Below are 25,275 nucleotides of genomic sequence, written 5' to 3' on the forward strand. Positions count from 1 at the left end.
AGCATATATTGAAGATAGTTATTGAAAATTTTATTTCTAAAAAAATAAAATTTAACAAATGTAAATACATCATTAAAAGTGTCCTAGACAATTAAAAGAAGAAACGAAAAATGCAATTCTCGTAAAGACAATAATGTCAACTGCCTGAATGTATTTAGAGTGCAGTGAATATCAACTAACACGTACGTCGTTGATTTCCTCTCGTGAATTCGTTTTATCCAATTTCGCTAACACACACAGATTTTCAAGTGAAGTGTCTTCTTCAACGTAATACACTAATCGTCCATTAAACCCATAAGATCGTAAATACTGGAGTCTACCCCAATCCAACAAATTCTTGCACTGCCTACCTACTTCCTTTCTCATTTCTGGATCCAAATTCAATCTTCTGTACCTAGAAAGAAATTAATATTCTACATTTCTTTGTAGGCATATGCAAACATGATTAAACTAGTTTAAATTCTAACTTATCCCTCCAAAGGCTTGTATTTATCATTTGCATAGAAATATAAACTTACCTTCTTTATCTTTCTCTCATTTTTGTTATAATTTTATTTTTTTAAATTGCATTCTTTTATCTCTAACTTATGATGGAAGACAAAAAGTATTTAAAAATGTGACTTACAGTCAACTGTAAAAAGTATTTACTTATTTCATACATCATATTATCAAAATCTCTCAGTAACTTCAGAAATAATGACTGAGCACCCCGCAAAAAATCAAGGAATTAACCTTTTGCTCAGAAATCTTAGAACTTCGGATTTCAATATTTCATCACACGCTGATTAAATATCCTAATGGAAACAAGCCATGAAAATTACAATCTTACCTTAAAGTAATATTTAGAGTATTAAATAGAATTATCTCATGTGTGTGGCAGAATAAACAAGCATCGATTATGCGTACGTATGTGTATGTAGAAAAATAGATGTGTGTATGTGTACTGACCATCTAGCTTAGCATGCAGTCGCAACCGAAACGCGAACAGTCAGGTGACGCATTTCGGAGAATTTTCTGCACCGAAACTGAGTTGGTGAATATTAAACTCTAAGGATAATCGCCGAGTTCGCTTAGGCATTCAGACGCAGAATACGATCTCTAGCAAGTGTAATAGGAAGATCAGTATTATTTCAATGTGTTTGAGCATTTTGGAAGTTTCGGCAGTATGCTGCAACAAAATTATAATAATCACTTTAGCTAGGTATTGTAAAATTAAGTCTTGAGGAAGTGATCATCTCCACGGAGTTCGTTGAGTCACACAGTTAACAGATAACGGTGACTTTAACAGCGGATGTAAGCTTTTTTTCTTTTTCAATAGCTAGAGCGATTATCTCAGCCGAGTTCGTTAATGGAATCAATCCATTAACGTCTTAAACGTTACCGGTGGCTGTTTACATCCCATACACGTAAGTTTCGCGTGATTCTCTTCACCGTCCGTATCAGTGTTTATTACATCTCTATATTCATTACTTTTATTTCATATTGCTCCAACGTACAACGGACGGCTCCTACTTAGTATTCATCAAATCAATCCTTGCTGTTTCTTTCATATGACAGTAATGGCACGGGCTGAAATGTTGCTCAGCAATCAACTTAGAGCTTTCACTTGTCATCATAACATACAAGTTGCGTACGTTGTAGAAAGCGTGAGATTTTGAGACAGGAAATTAAATTTCATAAATCAGATATTAACTTAATTACTTTTGTAATGCAATAGAAATGTTTATATTCGCTTACATTTTCGGGACAATCAAAGAATTTTAATTCTTCATCATTTGGCTTTCAAAATCACACAACACAGTATTACTAAACTTTTTAACTTCTGAATAAGCCTTTGAAATTGATAGCAACACTTGTTGTCACTTTTACTTACTTACTTATCTTAATTTAATACTATTTAGGTTTGGATATAAGACCATTAAAATTCTGGCAACTTTTCCTAAATATAACAAAAGAAGAAGTAAAAATTATTTTTTTTTTTTTTCTATAGCCAAGAATGTTGTTCATAGATAGATACATACGTAAAAACGGAATTTCATTCGAAAAACACTGCCACAACAGATCAAAGATATTATATCTGAAGCAGATATGTAATCAAATACAATATATATATATATATACTGTATATGTTACATACAAAGTAGTAACTAAACACAACGTTGAACAAATCCTTGTAACGTTGGAACATTACAAAATCATATTGCATGCTTCATCTGCCATAATGCACTGATTCTTTGGTTATGGTTCAGGATAATGCTATATAGCTAAAAAGCTATATCTGAACTCAATGAAACTGACAATTGTAATATAATTACAATCTGGAATTCGTATATAAAACAATTGTAACATTTCGACTACTCTTGTAATAATGTTTTAAAAAGCATTCCTTGCGCAATGGTGTCAATTTAGAACGTTTCATTTCGAGGGGCAAAACAGTCGGGTACACCGGACAAAATATTAGTCATCTTCATACAACTTACCTAATACCTGGAACAGCATCGCGCCTCAATAATCTGGATTTTGTTTCGCAGTGACTGCACTAACTAGGTGTTGCAGTTATGCAACATCAAAATGAATCGACTCGCTCATCCCGCAAAGTACATAAATGGGAATTTCTACACTTCAGACGTTGCCGTAAATGGGCTCATAGATTTTCAATTGGATTGCAGGCTAAACCAGTTGCGACAGGGTGCACGAATCTTTATCTGTTAGCTCTGTTAGCTCGGCAGTTCTCATCTTAGAATATTGAAGTGCCCATTATATATTCACCATAAAAGAGAGAGATAGAGATAGCAACCTGGTTACTGGAAATGTCCAAATAAACACACTGGTTCATGTTTATATTCGCCTGTACGAATGGACTCAAGTCATGATGTGAAATACACCATCACAGAACACCCTCCATCTTGAATCATACCCTCCACACATGAACCCCCTCCCATGGCACCTACAATGCTTCACTGGGCTTGCGGTACGCTCGAAACCTTGCTTCATTGGAACAGACAAAAACGCGATGACACTTCACGTTTCCAGTGCGCTATAACCTACTGACTGTGTTCTTGAGCCCATTGTAGACGAGCAGCTTTACGCACCGCATTGAGAAGGTAACTTCTGGTATTTGACTCTAAATGTTCGTTGCGTGACAGTTCCTTGTCAGTGTTCTTTCGGAAAGTGGCTGGTTCACGGATTGTAGCAATTCCTGTCGAGTTTAAAAGAGAATTTTTTTGAATATGTGTAAAAATCATAGGTTACGGCCTATTAATGCTGGTATGCTTTATGAAGGTTGGTGGTAAAAGTTGTTAAATAGTGGACTGTCACGGTAATATAGGTAAACGGCTAATAACTGTTTGTAGTTTATATACTGCATTCATGTTGCTTCGGTAATATCGTATTAGAATCACGCAGTGAGACTTATAAAATTGTGTTGTTACTTTGTCCCTTACTCTGCGCGATGACTCTTGAACGAATGCGATTTTTTTTTTCAACAGATAGCTAAAGTGAATATTTCGGCAGAGTTCGTTAACAGTGTCAATCAGTTAATATATTAACGAGTAATAGCCACTTTAACGGTGACTATCTATGGCCCATATCCCATACATAAGCGAGCAGCACATATTTAGAGCAATTATCTCAGCTGAATTTGTTAATGGAGTTAATCTGTTAACATATTAATGGATAACGCAACTTTAACGCTAGCTACAGCCCGGTCACTATAGTCTATATCCCATGCATGTAATCGTATTTTTTTACTTTTTTTTTTTTTTTTTTTTTTTTTTTTTGCAATAGATAGCTTAGAGGGATTCTCTCAGGCGAGTTCGTCAATGGAGCCAATCCATTAACATCTTAACGGGTATCGGTAACTAGCGGTGGCTATCCATACATGGAATATCGTGTAATATTCTCTACTGTATTTACCAGAGTTATGCTCAGCATAATCACTATCCATCTTTGAATAAATGCACACAGGTAGCAAATCTAGCGGTGGGGCGACTGTTAACTATTAGGAATTGGTGTTATGTTAGGAATTAGGTATTAGCAGGCAGATGTTTCCTTTTCATAATAAGGATTACATGTAACGAAAGACTGAAAATGTAAGATTTCGATAGATAATTGTGCTTCCCAATAATTACCATATTAGCGAAATACGCTCCTTCTGTTTCTCAATTCTATATAAAAGCTCAAGCAGACAGAACATTTTTCGTTGTTAGTGATGTATACACACACACACACAGAGATAGTTATCAAAGTACTGGAAACACCTGTAGCTTCCAACACTTAAGATGATGTGTGATGTGATAACTCTGAAAATGTGTGTAGCGTTTGGCCGTTACTAGTGGTGGTTAAGTGATCTTCTGTAGTACGTGAGACGTAGCAGGACGGAAGAATGTATTGAAGCAGGCAAACAGTGCTGATGCAAACTGGGAAGCCTCTCTCTCAGAGACAAAATTGTCGATGTGGGGTTAATTAGTGCAAGTTTATCTGAAGTTGTCAATGTGTTAGGTGTGTCACGAGGAACAGGGTCCATGGTAATTACGGCCTACAGAACGCATTGCGAAATACTAGCGAAGAGTAATAGTGGAAGAGAAGCCTTAGTGTCTTAGTAACACGAATCACCGACCACTGAAGAGACTGCTACCAAACATTGTAGAGTAAACGTTAAAGAAACTGACTGCGGAACTCAATCAATACCTGAACAGCCAATTATGACAATTACAGTATGACGCGAGTTGCATATCCTGAACATCCACTATTTTCAAATTGCTGATCACTGATAAAAACATATTAGTTGGATGAAATTGGTGACGAGAAATGCAAACTTGACGGATGATTGGTAATACATAATATGATCCAATGCGTTCTCTTTCATTTTATTTTTTACAACAGATTGTATTTATATATGGCGGACTCATAGGCTGACTGCCAGCTACTAACGTTCTCTGTCGTCTAGAAAAAAATCACGCATGTCCATGAACGTATCGTGCTCCTCACCAGAAAACAATTTCGGTGCTACTTTTTCTCCATGATAATATAAGATCATTAGAATTCTGAATATATCACACATAAATGTAAACTTTACTCAAGTTAATGTGTACCAGAATGCATGCAAAACAGTTTGAGGAAGAAAAAAAATATTTTTTGTCTTACTTTTGTTCTCGTGCTACGGGTACATTATCTTCCGCAGATGAACAAGGGCTATCTTCATGCGAATGTAATGCTATGTTCTCACACGAGGAATCGTCTGCATGCCTCTCCTCCAAAATATTTGGTTCTCGCACGTTTCTCCCTGGTCCGCATGTCGCCCAACTTACCATACTACGTATCACATTGTAGTTGCACGGCATTATCCCATGTTCCTAAAACGAAAGTAATTTGGATTGTACATCTTTTTTCTTGGTGTCCTAATCCTAGTAACTAATCAAGACTAATAATGATCAGGTAACATTTTGTAACAACTAGATTCTTTTTTTGCATTCTGATTACAAGAACTATTATAACATTTCATGGATGGACGGATAGATTACAGTTTAACGTGAGATCCAAACCGGATGAGCTCCCATCGGGAATCGAAACCGGGTCTATCACGCCAAAGACGCGTACGCTAACTATATAGCCATGAGGGAGCCCCATTATGCTTCATGAACGCATCATAAAACTGTCTTTACGATCTCGATGATCAAACAAATGGGCATGTTATTTCAATATTTACAATACTTGTGTTTGAAAGTGTAGTTTTCTGGGACACTTATGTCAACTCATTCTTAATAATTCATATTTTAAAGGTAACTCATTATATATCATTACTCTAAGTCCTTCGGCGGAAACTTTCCTAGCAGCTTAGTTTCATCAGCATTTTTATAATAATAATAATAATAATAATAATAATAATAATAATAATAATAATAATAATAATAATAATAATAATAATAATAATAAAGACCTAACTGGCGAAGTCAAATCTGCCAAAATGCAAATTAATTAGAAGACAATATAAACTAGAAAGCTTAACATACCCATTCAAAGGATGCAGGAAGTGTTAGCTTTAAACTGATTCCAGATGATAATGAAGAGCATATTGAATAAGTGATTCAGCAGGATTGTTAGTAACAATCGTATTACATTAACTGACGAACATTTGAAAATTAAATTAAGATTTCGTAACCTGACACTGTGATTATTAAAATAAAATAAAATAAAATAGAAAATCATAACCGATTAATCAATATTACTTATGCAAATACAGACAAAGGAAAGGAAAAAGAGAGAGAGAGAGAGAGAGAGAGAGAGAGAAACCTTTACCTTTAATGAATCTATTCCAACGTAACTACTCCATTCACATTTGTGGTGGCAACATGTAGCAAACGCTACTCCTATATATTCCTTGGAAGTGTCTTCATTACTACTTTTAACTAAGTTAGTAATGCTCCTTAAAGCGAAATCTGCAATTTAAGAAATAACTACTTAATGTTAGTCAAGTTACAAAACTGTAAAATATGATTTGCTGTTTTAACTATTCTAAACGTACTACAGATTTAGTAACATGTACTACAGAGTTTATCGTACTACCGTATGTTCCACTAAACTACTACTAGGAGTAATATGAATACATTTCATGTTGTAAATGGGTATGGGACATCGAACTAAGTTTACTCTTCCCTTTTTTTATTCATTGAATCATGTCACTCTCTAGGGTTTGTTGAGGTCGTTGAGTACCTATGCCATCTTTTTGCTCAGCCCATTGATTTATATACGGATGTTTTTTTCTTCGAAACGAACGGGTACATTTTGCTGATTTCTTCATGCCTATTGAAATGTCTCTAGCTTTGTAAAAATTAAATTGTATTAAATGTAAATTCAATATTATTAAACTTCATTTATAAATATTGTATGTCACGGAATTTATTTTTCAGAATGTAAGACATTTAAGGACATTTAAACAAAAACTAGTACAACGAAACCTTTAATATCTTGCTCAATTAGAAACCCTGCCCTGTATAAATTAACGGACAGAAAAATCTACGAAAACGTGGATACTTAACAGCTTTAAACCTTCGCGTTCTTTTCAATTGTGAACCGACACTGCAATTTACTATCATTTGCGCATTGATGTCTTAATCTAATCTGCCTTATTTACATTCTCCTCGGACAACAGACGTCAAAAGTGTCTGCACTTGTTCGCACTTGGAACGTTTTATATATTCAAATTTTCCGGAGACAAAAATCGTTGATGAGCTTTCTGTGGCATAAAAATTGAGTACAAAGGGTTAATAAAATTTTCATTTATAAAATCATTAGCTCTATATTAGAAATTAGAACAAAACTCATTCCTTTAGTAAACTAACTACTATGGGTTTTTCGAGAGAAGTAAATTATGCTAAATTTATAATTGTTAGTTGAATATTTAATTATGACTATGATATACGAACAAAATCGGTATAGTCACTTTCTCAAAAACTTCCAAAAAATTATCTCACTAATATATTTTCCTTGTACATTCTATATATTTCGCTGAGAATAGTGGATTATGCCGTATTGTAAGGCTGTTAATAAAATATGAACGAAATAGTCACAGTTGTCTTCTAAAAAGTGGTCCGAGAAAAGCTCACCCAAATTCAGTAAAAATAGTATACAGAATGTTTAATTTTTCCAATACAAAATAATTAAACGTATGACAAAGATTTGGGGAGAGAATATTACAGCTGTTCACGTCAATTCTTTAACCTGCAGTTCTTTTGTTCATTTTTTCTTTAATTATTAAAGCTAAATGTACAAAAATTATATTGTACAAGATGCTGAAATGTAAAAAGCAAAGATAAATGATATCAAATACCGGGAATATTTATGTATTACTCCATAAAAGTTACTAACAGTAATAACTACTTTTATTATCTACATTCTCTTAAATTATTACAATAATAATTTTCTTATAAATTTGTTAAATTATAAAAGAAGCTATATTGCCCCTCAGACTGACTGCTTCAATCTTACTTCAATGGACTCTTGTGTTTGGATTATCGGCTCACCTCAACAAATAAGCAAAAGGAAAAACTACCCAAGAAAAAATCCCCAATTCCCCCTAATTTCCAAATTAATTTCCCTTGACATTTCTTTTTTTTAAATTTATTTTATTTATTTTCAAATTTGTAAGAACCCTGTTAATGAAGTATTTTATAGGGGAACTCATTACGCAACTAGTGAAAATTTATTAGGTCAAAAATTTACTAGCTACAATAATTTGATATAATTAATGCCTAGAAAAAATATTAAAATACTGCCAAACGGGAAAATATTCCCGTTTTGAATCTTTATCCTCTACAATGACTGGATATAAATTTACAGCGAAATTATATTTAACATTTAGATTTCACCACAAGCGGACACCAATAATTAAACTACGCAGATCAATGCATGGATGTTTAGACAATTCTTGCTTCTAGCAGCGATAATTCGAAGCTTGATGATTGCCCTATAAATCTGTAGCATAATACATAAGAGCAAAATTAGAGTACCATCGAGTTTAATTTTTACATTTGCCTAATTCCATCACATCTCAGCTTTATCAGTGGATCGGGGATAGAAGAAAAAAATCATGTTTTCAAAGCAATAGCCTAGCATGAGTCTGATGTGAAAGAAAAAAATCGATAAAATTGACAGTCGTGGTGCCTATTATCACTTACAAACTTAGTACAATAATGTTGTTGGTCAGAGGACGTCGTTAACACAGCGGTTCCCAACCTTTTTGACTGACGAGAGACACTTTACGGAACACCCATTACATCGCGACACACTTGTTTCATTTTTTATTAATAATAGTATAAATTATAATAGTGTACGCATGTAAGTTTATATACAATACTGATTCTATGTAGTACTGAGCATTCTTATACAGCTGGAGATGTTGAGTGATAGTCCGTCTCAAAATTAATTATAACTAATTAAGTGCTTCACGATTTATGAATTCTTGAGTTTTGCGACACAGGAATGCGCTGGCTGGGAACAAATGTGTTATATAATGTAACATAAAATCTTATCTTCAAAACCGAAAAACATGTTAAGTGTTTGAAGACACGATTTCTTATTTATTTATTTATTTATTTTTTTTAAATACTACAAAAATCCCTGACAGTTAGTACCAGTACCTTCTGTACTAAGCAGTATTTTCCTCTCATTCGTATGTTACTAAGCTTAATGGCACAGATTTGCTGAATGACTTTTATGCATTTTAATATTTCTTTTCATGATTAGTGTTAAGATAGTAGTGAAGAGGAGTTGTATTTAAAAAGACTGGGATTATGCACTATTTTACCTGTAGCCACTCCACAAGCATGCTTACTGAATGCAACAACCCGGCTGGATTTTTTAACTCCTTGCACTTCACTTAATTTGAGATCTGCTATATCGATTCGAATTCTTTGTACATTCTCTTTGTCCTTCAGCTGAAGTTTATTTTCACGTTTATGCCGGTAAGTTGCTCGGTCGATTAGGATAAAGAAGCTGGAATCCTTATCTTCAACAACATCACTCAACGTAGAAGTCATTGCACCTAAGACAGAAAATTACATGTTATAACAGGTTTTCGTGTTACACATTAACACATGTGATAAAGAATTATACAGAAAATTTCAAGCCTTGTGTATGCAGTAGATATTGATTTTGTGAATACTTGTTTACCATTCAGTCACAAATATTATAGGAAACAGTGGACGGAGACAGTTAAAAGCATTTAATTCCGAAATTTGGACGTATTACATCTACAGGGTTCATAGTGGCCTGGTCTCTTGTAAATAGTTGAAAAGTGACCAAAATCTCATCATGCCCCTTTTTTCTTCGTCAATTTCTCCATCACCCCTCTCTTTGTTTGTTGTTTTGTTTAATCTTTTCTTGTTTACTTCGTCTTTTTGAGCTTCCTCGTTTCTTAGGTTTTCTAAGTATGCTTTGTAGTTACGGTAAGCAGACTTAGCAGGTAAGCTTCTGAGTAAGTGGATCCAGTTCTTGCCTATTTCCTAATTTCTCCATCCCAGACATTATATTTAACTTAGCATTGAGGGTTCTCAAAGTTATGAACTATTCAAATTCATCACCCACTCTTAAGAAGAACATACAAGAAGCATAACACAAGACGAACATGATGAACCACACAAACACACACACACACAACGTTGAGCGGAGCGTTAACTATTACGAGAGAAAACTAAAAGACTATTATGATAGAAGAAAGAATCGACACAGAAGGGTTCTCAACCCCACCTTGAGAGCTTAAGCATCCACCAACCATTCACTGTGCTTTAGAAAGAATAAAAGCTGAAGTGAGAATAAAGCTGACTGTTTCACATGTGGCAGCAAGTACTGAAGCTTTCAGAAGAGTAATGAGTAACAAGTTTCTGCCTTTTTTCATTTATTTTTATAGTATTCTTAGAAAAGTGTCAATGTAAAACATAAATCACACGAAAAAAGTAACTTTTAGTGACAAATTAAAAAAAAAGTAACTTTTAGTTAAAAAAGTGACTCGCTATGAGCCCTGCAACTATTAAACACTGGCAAGTGCCTGGGTGCTTTCTGCGTGCATGAACTAAGCTGAGGTTGGATCTCAATGTGAGTTACACGTCTCATCCACCCTGGCTGAAAAATCATTAAAGTACAATCAATTAAGCAAAAAATGGATGATATTCTTACATGTTTATTTCGACAAAATGAAAACTTTAATCATGTTTGGATTTGCCAGTTCCCTGTCACAATGTAAAATGGACAGCATTCCAAGGTTGGAGGAACACTTGAAATTTGTAACGAACTTGACGGAAACAGCAAAGATTTAGAAACATGTTCAACAGTACCTAGTAAAGTATTATAAACAGAGAAGTCAAGTAATTTCGTCATTTCCAGCGTCAAGAAAAACGCAAGGGTCCAAAAGTTACATTCTTGATTCCAAACAATAGGGTGCTACGTTAAAAAAAAAAAAGCCAGTATGTGTTTCACCTTTATTTTTGTATAGGCACGTTTTCTTTCTTTATCTGATCCATTTATCATTTGAAGTTCCTTCTTTCAAAAGTTTAAACGTAAATTACAATATTCCGTTTCACTATAATGTTTACAGATCAGCGCAAAATATAACCACTGTTCAGTATTATGTGTAGTACATTTCATTGGACTCTGCTGGAAAGAAATGATGGGAGGAAGTACTGACGAAAGTACGTCATGCTTGGCCCATTCATTACTATTATGTACCTTGAACTGAGGAATGTTTTCAACGTATTGATGTGTGACACACATTTGAGAAATCACTGACTACATATTATTAACGTCAAAGGAACCTGGAACACATGTATCAATTCTCAGTGCCTATTTTTGTATCTTGCGCTATTTCTGAACTACCAGGCGTCTAAAATGCTAACTTCATCTTCTGACTAACTTCATCTATGAGATATGAAGACCGTGTGGAGCGGTTACCTGGGGGTTCTCCAGTTTCCTCCCACTTTCTTCATTCATTTTTTATCATCACCGTCTCCTTTAGCCTAGCCGGCATAAGCGTGGAACGTAAAACTGAAATATTTCATTTCATTTCAAGATATAAAGATGAAACAATGAAAATGACCTACAACATTGACATCATACTGTATTATTACTTATCTTAGTTATAGATACAGCCGGAAGACCAATTTATACTGGCAATAATAATAATGGGAGAAGGAAAAAAGGTTTTGGAAGTAAACCAGGCTTGTATATTAATGGTATCATCCAGACATCCAGCTGATGGGACTGAGAAAATCTTAAAGAGAAAAACAGGATAGCTGGCACTGAAAGTCCAATATGGGACCTCCATCTGCAACAGCTCGGTGTTAAACACACATTTGTTATTTGCTTGTTATTGGGGGTTTACACTGAAAATTTCAGCAAGCACTTAACCGACCTATACTACGATCAATCCATGTGAATATTTAGTCAGTGTGCCAGTTTAGTTCCTTAAGGTGATACACATACATACCTTTCCCTGCTCCATACTCAATGAAAGCTGTATTGCCATTCGTGAATCCTTCAGCCTGCATATGAGCAAGAAGCGATGCACGCTGCTTCTCGTGTTTCAGATATTTCCCGGAACTTGATGGTATATGATCAGCTAAACCACTAAGTTGACTTTTCTCTTCAACAGCAATTTTCGGGATCACATCTGTTTAGTACAAATAAAATCAAGTGTCCTAATATGAAACTTAAGTAATGTGCAAATCTGTAAATCAGATCATACAAAATAGCAGAACAATATTTTAGAGCAAAAATTTATTTATTAACTTACAAGTTTAGGATACTTTTGCGTAAGGTTTAGCCTTTTGCGTAGCAAAGAGAGGGCATCGTCACACAAATGCTACCTAAGAAAGTATATGCAAATATGGATGATAAGCACTTCTATTTAAGGTGTTACAGAACAACTTCCTCATGACTTAATAATTAGACTTATTGCCTTTGATGCGACAGAGCCGAGTTTGAAAAAATGAAATGAAATCTTTAAGTTTAACGTCTCACGATTATGCCGGTTAGGCTAAAGGAGACGGTGATGATGAGAGATGAGTGAAATGGTGGAATGAAGAAAGTGGGCGGAAACGGGAGAACCCCGAGAAAACCCACGAGCACGGTGTTTGTCAACCACAAAGTCCACACGGCGCGAGCTGGGATCAAACCAGGGATCCCAAGCACCGGAGGTGGACGCTCTACCACTGAGCCACCGCGCCCCCGGAGCCAAGTTTGATTCCCAACGGGAGTACATGTGATTCGGTACTTGATATACGTTCTCGTGCAATGGCTATGCTAAGAAAGACGAAATCTATTATTAACGTAGGATTCAAACTAAGTTTTGGATTTTTATCCAAATTCTTGCACTTGAGGATTACGGAACAAAAATATAATTAGTGGAAAAGGAAGATCTCGAAGCAAGAGAGAAATCAACTTAGAACCAGAACTTCACAATGTTTGGGAGAAAATGGCAAGCAGCATTAAATCAAAGCATTTCGGGCATTTTGCTTAAAAAAAATATAAAACGAGAACTTGCTTGAAATCCTGTAAGTACAATCTTATTTCTTAAATACGGCCATGCATCAGTATTTTAATTGCTTTCTTCCAACACGTACAGAAAGAAAAGAATATTGGAAATATTTTATTTCAGAATGCATTCGGTTTGCAACCTTTTCAATGTTTGACAAAAAACCTGCCCAGATGTAAGAGCACATATATTATGAAAAATGAGTGAGCCACTATTTAAAAACAGGGCACAAAGAACTGTACTAGAAATAGATGAATCAACCGATTTTTGTTCATACCACATTCTATATAAATGAAAATTCATAGTGAACCAGTTGAGAATGTTCCAAGAGCATGCCAGAACAAACTTAAAAAGAATGGAGAGATGAAGGGGGAAGGATAACTGTGATTGTTCCTAGATGGAACAATAAATCATTTTATCCGCAGCTTGTTCTGCTTCTCCCAAAAATTTGCAAAATATCATCTCTCTATGACTTACAGTTCCCGAGACATGGCTCTTTAAATCTCCCGAAATTCGAACTTTTTTGGCCAATACCTAGGGAACGGTGGCGAGTTGGCCAGTTGATCAGTGGCCACTGGTTACTATCTGGTACCAAAATATTTACCATTTTCTTAGATATTGATCAACATCAATATGATCTCTCTATGACTTATGGTTCCCAAGATATGGCTCCTTAAGTCTCTGGAAATCGGCCATTTTTTGGCCAATATCTCGGGAACGGTAAGAATGACGCGAAAAATTTAATCACTTTCTCAGATAGTTTTTGATACTCTAACAGGGATGAACCCTGCATTTGTTATGGAATGCAGGGTTCAAAATTGAAAAAATCGCAAATAACAGACAGACGGACGAAACACACAGACATAGAGAATTCAGTAACCAACTTTTTAAGTTCGTTGAAAAAGTGCGACTGGGCAGAAAATTGAATCATTTGGCTGGGTATCGATCTCATAGTGAAAATGTGTGGTTTGGTCAAGGACTGAATTGGATATCACGGGAGTTAATGCATCACTACGGCGAACCGCGACCTGCGAATCAGTCGCACGTTTCCATTCACTGAATTTTCATTATGTAGGACTACTTGCTTACTGTTTTATTCTCTGTAGTTTTAGTTTCATGTTATTACATGTTAGCTTAGAATATTCATGTACAAATAACTATGTTCGTTTGCGCTATTTTATACACTTCATTTTTTCGTTCGAACAACTGCTACATACATTTTCAAAGGAACTAAAGACCTATTCTGACGTGCTAAGCGAAAAGGCCTTAACTCCATTTCACATACTTTCGAGAAAATAAGCAAAACGCGTTTTGGCTTAGGCTGTACGTTCACATTTGTTGTATTTCAGTAAAACTTTATTAAATATATTTTCACGATCTAAAATTTGTGTGGTAATACAGTTAAAAATGTTTGCTTATTAATTGCCACATAAAGTATTTTTGCTTACTTTCAGTTACAGTTTTGAACATGTAAAGCACTCATGGCGTCATTACCCCCTACCTATTGGTCAAACCACGTCAATTTCACTTTAGATAGATGCAGAATTGTACTACGAACATTCCCATTCCAATATCTCCATTTTCGAAAAATGTGGAGTTAAGGTCTTTTCGTTTAGGACGGCAGTATTATACCTGTGTGTACTTTTCTGATGTGCTCAATTAAATTCATGAGAACTTCATCTCCAATATTGTCTAGTGTTGTTTCAGATCCTTCCTCAATGAAACCTTTATTGATATCAGGTACACAGTATGGAGGGTTTTCTCTTGGCCGCGCATTACACACCTTCAGGTGTCTTTTGAGTTGATCAGCATTACATGTACTAGAAAAATATAAACGTTAAATATTCCAATCAATATATCATTACTAACATAAACATAAACATAAATTTATTACTTATTATGCTAATGTTCTGGAATGTTACAATTAAGAATGATAGTAGATGTAAGATATCGTAACTGTTAAGCAAATATTATTGAGGAATAATACTCATATAATGTTTTCTTAAAATCGAACAAGATCATTTATAAGACCTATTTCTCCACGTCTGTGCGAGGTGAAACATGAATTAGAGTTATTTCCTTCCTAACTACTTACAAACAGGAACGACCGTAAAATACGGATTAAAGAAGTAGCCTTCTTCGAAACATCTACAGCCAGATTCTTCAGTTTGGACCAACCAAGAATTATTTGTAAAGGATACGGGTAACTTTGGTTGTTTTTGTTACTATACTTCGCTCTTCTTCCTCTGAGGACATTCAATTAAAAGACGTTTATGTACAATTGAAGGATTCACTTGAATAGAGAAGAATGCCATGAACTTTTCCGCGAGTCCAATTTGAATCTTATTCAGAAAAAAGCAGATGGAGGCTGTGCAATACCAGTTTATAAAATAACATGGAAAAGCCCTCTTAATTATCAGTTAAAGAGTCGTTGTTGGAGCTTAAAATTTAAGTTCTATTAATGTATTTAGTTTGTTACACTTAATAACAAGCAAATAAATAAATATATTTAAAAAAATATTTATGCGACCCTGATTATTACATCAATATCAATTATCATCAATAATGCACATAATCACCATGAATTTCATGTATGTATATCATTATTTGACACTCTAGTTTTTCAGCATGTCGGACTTATTCCTCCATTCATATTATATATAGATATAACGTAAAATTGCTTTAAACAATGATTTTTATGTACAATAAACAAATATGTCTGTGTATCAAATATAGTTTCTTAGTGGAATTCCCTGTAGTGTATATATAGGATGGACAGGAGGTTATTTTTTCGGAAGATATACCATGAGTGATTCCATTTCAAATCGTCCAGGGTGGTCCACACTACTATCTCAGATTTCATTTATTTTTTCTAATATGGGATCTACATGCAATATTATTAGACCCATATTTTTTATTTTTGGTGAAAAAAATTTTTCCTTCGATAGACAGCCTTCCAAAATGGCGGCCCTCCTCTCGGATTGTTCGGAAAACTGAAAAACGTGTCAAATTAAACGTTCTGTTGTAGAGAAACGAGTGTACTTACTAACATAATCGCAATAGCAGGAAGAGTATAAAGTTGTATGTTTCGGTGGAGGGCCAAAATTCGTCTATTGGTCCAATAGGAATCGTGCAATTTACTCGCAATATTGCCAACTTTGGTGAAATTTTGCTAACTTCAAACATTTTTTTTTCTGTCCTCACGAGCAAAATCAACCATCTACTTCTAGCATCGAAATCTACTCCATAAGGTCTCTTGGAAATCTAAAGGACTTACGTTTCTGATTATTACATCCCACGTTATAGTATGATGAAAAGCTGAAAATTTCATTAAGACGCCATGTTTGGGCGCCATTTTCTCAAAAAACCCACCTTTTAAAAATCTGAATTTTTTTACAACTATTGGAGAAGTACCTAAGTATTTAATATCCGTTAACTGTTCATGCAGCTGCAGCCCCTAACATTCGCAATTAATTATTGAAATTTCGATTTTTGTACTTGAAATGTAAATATTTCCTATGGGCATTTAGGTCTTATACACAAGGCGAATTGAAAGGGAGTATGAAAATTTTGAGAGATGAATCCTGACATCAAATCAAGTAGAAAAGTTCCTATAAACATGAGTCGAATTATGCTTCGTTTTCGAGTTACAGGGTTTCCAACTCGGGACCCAAAATCTGCTCGCGACCATCGAAAATAAAATATATATTTCGCGTTAAAGTTATAATGAAATTCAGAAAGTTGACTTGTATCAATATGATGATTTTTACGTGCGTTGGCAGTGTTGCCAACTTGGTAGAACTTTTATTTGTTTCCAAACGACACTACGTGGATTTTATTTGATATTCATTAATGATTGTGAACATCACATGAAGCACAATTTTCCCCACGTCACCACAGTTTTCGAAAATTTGCATGTATTTCATTAAAAGGCTTTATTTTGTGTGTTATTGATAGTGTAGTTTGCAACATTGAGTGTGAATTTCACTTTGTGTTTACCATCATTAGTCAGGACTACTTGATTTGATGTCAGGATTCATCTCTCAAAATTTTCATACTCCCTTTCAAATCGCCTTGTGTATAGGACCTAAATGCCCATAGGAAATATTTACATTTCAAGTACAAAAATCGAAATTTCAATAAATAATTGTGAATGTTAGGGGCGGCAGCCGCATGAACGGTTAACGGATATTAAATACTTAGGTACTTCTCCAACAGTTGTAAAAAATTCAGATTTTTAAAAGGTGGGTTTTTTGAGAAAATGGCGCCCAAACATGGCGTCTTAATGAAATTTTCAGCTTTTCATGATGCTATAACGTGGGATGTAATAATCAGAAACGTAAGTCCTTTACCTTTTCAAGAGACCTTATGGAGTAGATTTCGATGCTAGAAGCAGCTGGTTGTGAGGACAGAAAAAAAAGATGTTTGAAGTTAGCAAAAATTTCACCAAAGTTGGCAACATTGCGAGTGAGTCGCACGATTCCTATTGAACCAATTGACGAATTTTGGCTCTCCATCGAAACATACAACTTTATACTCTTCCTGCTATTGCGGTTATGTTAGTAAGTACACTCGTTTCTCTACAACAGAACTTTTAATTTGACATGTTTTTCAGTTTTTCGAGCAATCAGAGAGGAGGGCAGCCATTTTGGAAGGCTGTATATCGAAGGAAAAATTTTTCTTCAGCAAAAATAAAAAATATCGGTCTAATAATATTGCATGTAGATCCCATATTAAAAAAAAAAATAATCTGAGACTATGATGGGGACCAATTGTGGTTTGCCTGGACGATTTGAAATGGAATCTGTCCCATGTAGACAAACACTAGGTAGTTCTTTTCCTACACAGCCAACAATCTCAACAGTACGAGGTTAGTTTCATTCTCACACAACTTATATTTTTATAGTTATGTAATATATTATTTCCAAATTATCGACAGTGTTACGAAATATTGTACTTCTAACAAATGCCTAGGTATACAATTTCCAACATACTGAGAGAAAATGGGTTTTGTTTCATCCAAGCCTTAATCCAATAATAATCTTATTTTATCTTGAAAACCGTTTATGTTGTTCTGATCGTATACTTTAAGCCTCGTCTCACATAATCACGGAGCCTAAAATTTGTCAGCTTCAGACAAATAAATGTCTGAACCAAAGTTCCTCAAACTTTTCTTTCAATTGGGGCTATTTTCATTAGTCAGAATGTTCTACGGTTCACCCTACTCTTAATCCTTTTGAAAGCACAATTTTCTATATTTTTTCAGCATTTACCACTATATCAGCATACTTATATTTTTTTAGAATAATATTATTTAAAATTCTCTTAAAATTGTATGGCCTTAATAGGAGAAAATAGATCTTTTTCTTAAATAACTTAAATACGCTATTAAAACTTGTATAAACTTTATCTCATTAAATTGCACAATCTATAACTATTTGAGATTCTCAAGTATAATGTGTGATATACAGTTCGCTTGAATTCTATTTTTTTGTCTTTTTTTCGGACTAACGTTCAATCTAAGGAGACAATAGGGAAGACCTCGAGGACCACATTTTGAGAAACGCTAGTTTAAACTAATTCATTTCAACATATTTATAGAGAATAAACTTACTGAGTAGGATCAAGCGGGCATGGCATACGTCTATTTGAGGAACAATCCTGTAATTAAAAAAGAAATCATAAATCTCAATTTTTTTCTTCCAAATATTAGATATATTTTTCTTACTCAGTCATTAATTCTCGAAAAGGCACGTGGGGCCAAATTTGACTCCATCCTTCATATCATATTTTACTCTTAACGTTTCTCTTTGACATTCACACGAAATTTGATGACTAGCTGACTTTCAAGATGGCATATCGATAATATACAAGTTATAATAAGTGTTCTTTTATAACTTCAATTTTGAACTCAGGGTCAAATTTGATACGCGGTAAATGGCAAGCATCTCAAGTAATAGGTGCCCATCATGTTGTTGATACTAACATTTTATGTGTAATGAATATCTGTATGTTAATTTTTACACTTATTTGGCAATAAAACATGAAAATTGTAAAACAATTCAAAATAAGCAGCAATTTCAAGATGGAGGCAAATATGACTCCAGGCAGCATCCTAGTCTTAAGAATGTCATGAGCGTTAAGGCAGACCACATTTCTTGATTTTAAATGACACCAGCAGCTACTGGAAACAGAATTAATAGCGTATTACAATTCAGATACAATCACAGAGGATCAGTTCATCTCCTTTCACTATCCTGTTCCTTATATAAACCAAGGTTTTGAACCATGGAAATACCATGTTCCAATAATACAGAAAGAGATATTTTTGAGTCCTTTCGCATCTGCCCCAAAGGATCTAAACACAACTTCGATAAGGGCAATTTAGCTCACAAATGGAACGATATAATCTCAACACCTCAAGTAAACCATAAATTATCAGTCTTACTAAGGAATCTAAATAGGATCTCAACAGCTGATTTCGGAGGATACGTAAATTATTCAAAAACTGGATCCGAACACATTGCCCTCACCTGGAACTGAAATAAAAATTATTTCACAAATTCATATGGTACAAACAAAAATGTAAACTAATTTCAGAAGAGATTTCATTGACAAACTACACAAGCCAAGATAAACGTTCAAACACTTTGGTTCTAAAATTTACAGTGTTAAATTTGCCGTTAGAAATAATGTTTACAACAACTAAAAATAAACTCAGGGACAACCACATAAAGACATGTGAAATTCCGCATAAATTATTAAGTTTTTTTTTTTTTTTTTTTTTTTTTTTTTTTTTTTTTTTAAGAACAGTAAATTAACGGGAAATACAGGGATATTTATTACAGGTAATCAAAAATCGAAATTAACTCACTTGAATACTTCACACTAATGTTCTTTATGGAAAACAAAATTACAACAAAGATGTAAAGGTAAGGATTCGGTAATACAGTAATAAAACTGGTGCTGATTATGTTTCCAGAGAAGGAAAATTCAACTAAAGTGATAAACACGAACGCACAAGGTGAGACCTTTTTTTGTTTCTTTCTTTTTGTAGCGTTACTAATGTGAAAGCATTATAAGTGCTATAGGAACTCGTTTCACTGTATTACGGTACTTGTAAATGCAACTTACAAGCAATAATCATACTCTGCTAGGTAACCATTTACATTAGGGATCTACATATTTGTAAAATTTACAAAAGAAATTTCTAATATATTTTAATATACTAATGTGTAAATAATCGAAGTGTGATGGGATCTTATTTGTAAGATGCATATGCACGTACAAATACATTAATGGAAGTCTAATCCATTAAGTACGGATTTCGCCATAAGGTAGCCATTAAGGACAGTATAGGAACAAACTGAAGTTAAATATACGAATGCAATGGGCTAATTCATAATGTGCAATCATGAAAATGTCCCAGAGTTAACTGATCCACATATTGTGAAACTTGGTTAGTAATGTATATGTTATTTTAGAACACCAATGTGTAATCAAAAAGAACTTACCGGGATTTTAGCTCTAACATCTATAATAATGTACACATACATAATTTAACATGTAAGGTAAATGTTTTGAAGTCATATACACCGTTCTTCCGCTATCCTCGGTTATGCATATATCCACTGTTACTAATGCGCCTGCCCCCGTGCACGTCTCCTCCTGCGTTCGACAGCATTGGTACGTTTCGGTGGCCTAAAGTGAATCTGCACCGAGGAATTCCATACACCAAAAGTGATCAACATACAAATAGACGATTTAGTGAAAAATGGGATATAGTATACGACAGTGCCTCGTTACTTCCCGAGGACGTACGAAGTGCAGTCTTTTACAGATTATTCACTGAACATGTAGGAACTTAAAAATGGGGTAAAAAAGCGAGTGTCGTTCACTTTCGTGGTGGTACGAATGGAAAAAACAAGTTGCGTATTTCACCTTTGTGATCGTACTCCATGTTTGTAATGATCGACGGCTAACTCTCTTCAACTGTTTGAGAGTTGTATGCAGTAGTAGCAGGTCTACCGTGATTGATTACCGGTTTTGAAGGATTGTTTCGTAAAGGTTTGCAGTCATTTCGTAGAGGTTTTTGTGAGCTGAACGCAACGCGAAGTTTCTTTTTTTCTTGTTTACTTTCACTTAGTGCTAATTTGCATTTTCGGGAATTTTCTTGTGGGCCGTATAACGTCCTGCAGTTCTAGCTAGAGGTTCCGCCTACGTGGAGTTGCCATTTTTTGTTATGGTTCTGCGAGCATTGACGTCGCTTGTGCTTTGTTTTCTGAATGTAGGTGGAGCACGCTGAGAGGAAAGATCGTATAAAATGGCAGTAGGAACACATGTAAGTAAGACGTACAATTTTTATCTGTATTTATATTCGTGCTTTCAAATGTTGCTAATATTATGTTTTATTCTACTTAATAAGTCATTCTTTTCTGAGGATATATATTTCATTAAAATTTAATCACGAGGGCGGTAATCACTTGTATGTTGCTGACTAGGTCATTGTAGGCATTAACTTTTACAGTGATTTATATCTCGTGATTAACAATAGTATGCCCCTTGTACTTATTCTTTGCGCGTTTTCCCTTGGTACTCCCTCCCTTATTTTTATTGCATTCTTAAAATGGCCCTTGTACTTAGATGTTTTTCTAGAATTTTTTTTTAAATATGGTATACGAAGAATAATAATGTGCCCTTGTACGTTGTGTATGAGTATATGTGGGGCATTTGAAACACATATCGCATGTCACGTGCACGTGGATGCTTCTTACTGTTGCACTACGTATAAAAATGATTTTATTTGATGTAAAAGTGGTAATTGAACACATAAGAAACGCAGATCACGGTGTATTCACACTTCATGTTGGAGTGTGAATACAGCATGATCTGGGTTTCTTGCGTGTTCTATTACCACTTGTAAATATAATAAAATCATTTTTATAGGTAGTGCAACAGTAGGAAGTATCCACGCGCACAGAAGATGATGAGGTCCCGTTGTATACTATTACCGGCATAAAGTAACATGTGAAATGCAGTGTGCTTCCACTGTCTTCACTTATGAGGCTGATTCCTATGGACAACTCCGCGAGTGCCCAGTAGCCTCTACTCCCTGCCTAGACTCGGTTAGATAGCATTTGCGCTTTTTAGTGACCACCTGGCACAGGTTGGTATAATTTTTGCATTTTAAAAATTTCTAATCTTTCAAGAATTATGGTACTGGTGAAGTCTTGGAACACCATATATTGCAAAATTTACAGGTAAAATTCAATACTCTGAATGGAAACATATTTATAAGGAACAAACTTCTGCAGGGGACAGAATTAAATAAAAAGTAATACAGGTATACTTTAAGTTTACAAAGGTATGGTCACTAGTGAAAAATAATTACAAGTGATTTACGACACATAAAATAAGCAAGTGCATATGGAAGATGACCGCATTAGATACTACCTTCCACCGGCAGAGTATTTCTGTACAATGCAGGGAAGTTGTACTTTGTTTACAAGTGGAGTGCTAGCCACATGCTAACTGCCACTGAAACTCGTATCATTACCAAAACCCATTTATTACACTACTCCCGCTCAAGTATACACCCACCGTCGCTGACTCACCTCCTCCCTAGGCATGCACATCCGCGCATTCAGAGTGGCTTCCAGCTTCGACCTGCCCTGACCCGGTTAGATAACATTCGTGCTTTTTGTGGACACCTACCACAGGTTGGTTTTGTTTTTTTGTACTGTAGTTCTTGCGTCACATATTCGAACGCCGTATTTATGCGCAAATCGTAAAACAATTTTAATTTTTCAACTTCTGGCCCCCTTGAATTTTATACATGTTAAATGTGTTAATGTCATGTCGGTCGCCCCGCGCAAGTCTTTTGGAAAACACGGCAATTAGTGAAAGAATTATAATTTTTCAACATTTCGAGTATTGTGCTAAACCTGACCTGACCTATTAGTCCCCTTGAAACTATCTATGCTGGGGTACTGTCATGATGCACAGCGGAAATAGTTTGGAGGACAATAAAAAAATATTCTTTTAACGGTAATAGTATACAACAGTGCCTCATGATCTGTGCGCGTGGATACTTCCTACTGTTGCACTACGTATAAAAATGATTTTATTACATTTAGTAGTAAGAAGCATCCACGTGCACGTGACATGCGATATGTGTTTCAAATCCCCCACATATACTCATACACTACGTACAAGGGCACATTATTATTCTTCGCATACCATAAAACACAACGAAACGCAACGCAAACCGACGTACATTTTATTTTATATTACTCAGTAATTAAATGAAAGTCGCATTTTTACCTCATTTTCAAGTTCCTATATCCTCAATGAATAATCCTTAAAAGACTGCACTTCGTGAGTCCTCGCTAAATGACGAGGCACTCTCGTATACTATATCCTTAAAGGTTAATACATTATGTATAAACAGTCTATAATTTACATAATGCTTACATTGCTTTTGTCGTGCTTTTCTACGAAGTACGAATGTTCCCCACAATATGCTTCACCAGCTTTAGGTGTCATTCGGCATTGACGTTTCTTTTTCACAACGTAATAATGACATTGAGGTTTGAGACTAGGTACATTCTCTGTCATATTTACCAAAATAAAAACAATTTATATAACGATTATTCATATAATTATTCTTCGCAAGATTTACACATGATCTAGCAGACAACAGATTGAATATAACATCGATTCTAGCATGTAATCGATCAATGAGATGTTTTTTGATAACACTATCGAATTACTCGATAAGTTATCCAATAAATTTCAGATTTGCGTGGGCCTTATTCCGTAGCGTTTGCGTCAAGGTAATCCAAAATTGACACTAATTAGCTTTAATCGGCGGAATACATGATTTGTAAATAGAGATACAGAATAACGCCGTAGTGTAATTTCTGCTGCTTTTCCATTGTGGTGAATTTCTATTCAAGGATCTTGCGGATTGCTATGTGATGTCGTTGCAACCCTGGTTATGTTTATCTTGGAAACTAAACCTGCCAACCTTACTGATGTTTCCGTGGATCTACTGAATTTTCAACCTATCTACTGATCTAAAGGAGATTTTTTATTAAAACTAACTTTCTCGATATTTACGTTAACAGCCGTAGAAGATAGGCTCTTGGCTGTTGGAACGATCCTTCAGCAATTAAAAGACCCATGCCCAGAAATAACGATCCATTAGCAAAGACGGTTTCAACAAACTTCACATGCAATATCTTGATTTGTATTGCACACAGTTACTAATCTAAGTATACAGGTGCAAGGAAAAGATCCTCAGAGTATTATGCTACCCACAAATATTGCTGCTTCGTTGAGAACTGTTCTTAATTGCCACAGGAAGCCTGAACACGAGGTGGAAAGAAAGAACTCGATTTTTTCTTGCTAATACTCCAGAAAAGTCGCTTTCTGATGTGAAAGACAGAATATTAGGTAATCGGAGCATACTTTGAGGTGTCGCAAAGGAGCGGACAAAGTGCTAGGAAACCCGGGCAACTGCCGGGGCGCCACAGTCAGGCGGCACCAAAACGAGTCTCAAAAAGTAAACTTTATAACGTGTTTTCTACTGACGTTTTTTTGTTTATATCTTTGTAAAATAGCGGCAATTACATCATTCTTTTCCATTCCACCATAGAAAAAGAGAGTTTCATGGTATAAAGGTAATCAAAAAAGATTATGTTGCTTGTTGTGGAGTTCTGTGTTTTCAAATGGCCCTCTCACCGTAAATTGAATGCGAATAGAGATAAGGCGAAGGTCAGTTGTTGGTGTGGGTATATCCAACATACTACCTGGTTGTGGTAGTTCAGTTACACCATGAGAATGTCGTATCTATGCGGACAGTGCAGCGGTGGTTCAACAAGTTTAAGGACGGTGACGAAACGCTCGACGACGCACCACGTGCCGGAAAACCAACACATGTACAAAATGAAGATCTTCAGGCAGCAATTGAGGCATACAGTGGTCAGACATGTGAGGAACTGGGACTACAATTCAATATGAGTGGAGAAACAATTCGGCAACTCCTCCATCAACTTGGGAAGCACTTCAAGTTGGGTCGATGGGTCCCAAATGATTTGATTCCGGGCCAGAAGGCAACGCGAGCACGCACCTGTGTTTCTTTGCTGTTTCGCCCATTTCTTGACAGATGTTGACATGTGATAAGAAGTGGGTCTTGCTTGAAGCTCCACGGCGCCGTCATGATTGGTTAGCATCCCGTAAACCGGTTC

General features: G+C 35.2%; 2 protein-coding genes across 5 annotated transcripts in view; one reads left to right on the forward strand and one right to left on the reverse strand.

The window, feature by feature from the left end:
• Nucleotides 1–15: 15 nt before the first annotated feature.
• On the reverse strand, nt 16–23,757 carry LOC145688255 (tRNA:m(4)X modification enzyme TRM13 homolog). Of its 4 annotated transcripts, none has more exons than XM_081762216.1 (8): nt 23,498–23,756; nt 18,639–18,685; nt 14,657–14,844; nt 11,978–12,160; nt 9,305–9,541; nt 6,298–6,437; nt 5,146–5,354; nt 16–394 (listed from the first exon to the last, which is right to left on the reverse strand). In XM_081762216.1, the coding sequence occupies exons 1-8, from the start codon at nt 23,639–23,641 to the stop codon at nt 172–174; spliced, it is 1,371 nt and encodes a 456-aa protein (XP_081618342.1). In that variant the 5' UTR covers nt 23,642–23,756; the 3' UTR covers nt 16–171. The 4 variants fall into 4 exon arrangements, with proteins under 4 accessions (XP_081618342.1, XP_081618344.1, XP_081618343.1 ...); XM_081762218.1 differs by lacking the exon at nt 23,498–23,756 and adding an exon at nt 23,348–23,366; XM_081762217.1 differs by lacking the exon at nt 23,498–23,756 and adding an exon at nt 20,539–21,079.
• Nucleotides 21,103–25,275, forward strand: part of LOC145688257 (beta1,4-N-acetylgalactosaminyltransferase B-like) — a 114,317-nt gene continuing 110,144 nt past the window's right edge. Inside the window, exon 1 of the mRNA XM_081762221.1 lies at nt 21,103–21,365. The gene's annotated coding sequence lies outside the window, so the exon portion shown is untranslated. The remainder of the gene's footprint in view (nt 21,366–25,275) is intronic.

The sequence above is a fragment of the Thermobia domestica genome, chromosome 6 (genome assembly GCF_964235325.1).
Source record: "Thermobia domestica chromosome 6, izTheDome1.hap1.1, whole genome shotgun sequence".
NCBI classification, from domain to species: Eukaryota; Metazoa; Arthropoda; class Insecta; order Zygentoma; family Lepismatidae; genus Thermobia; species Thermobia domestica.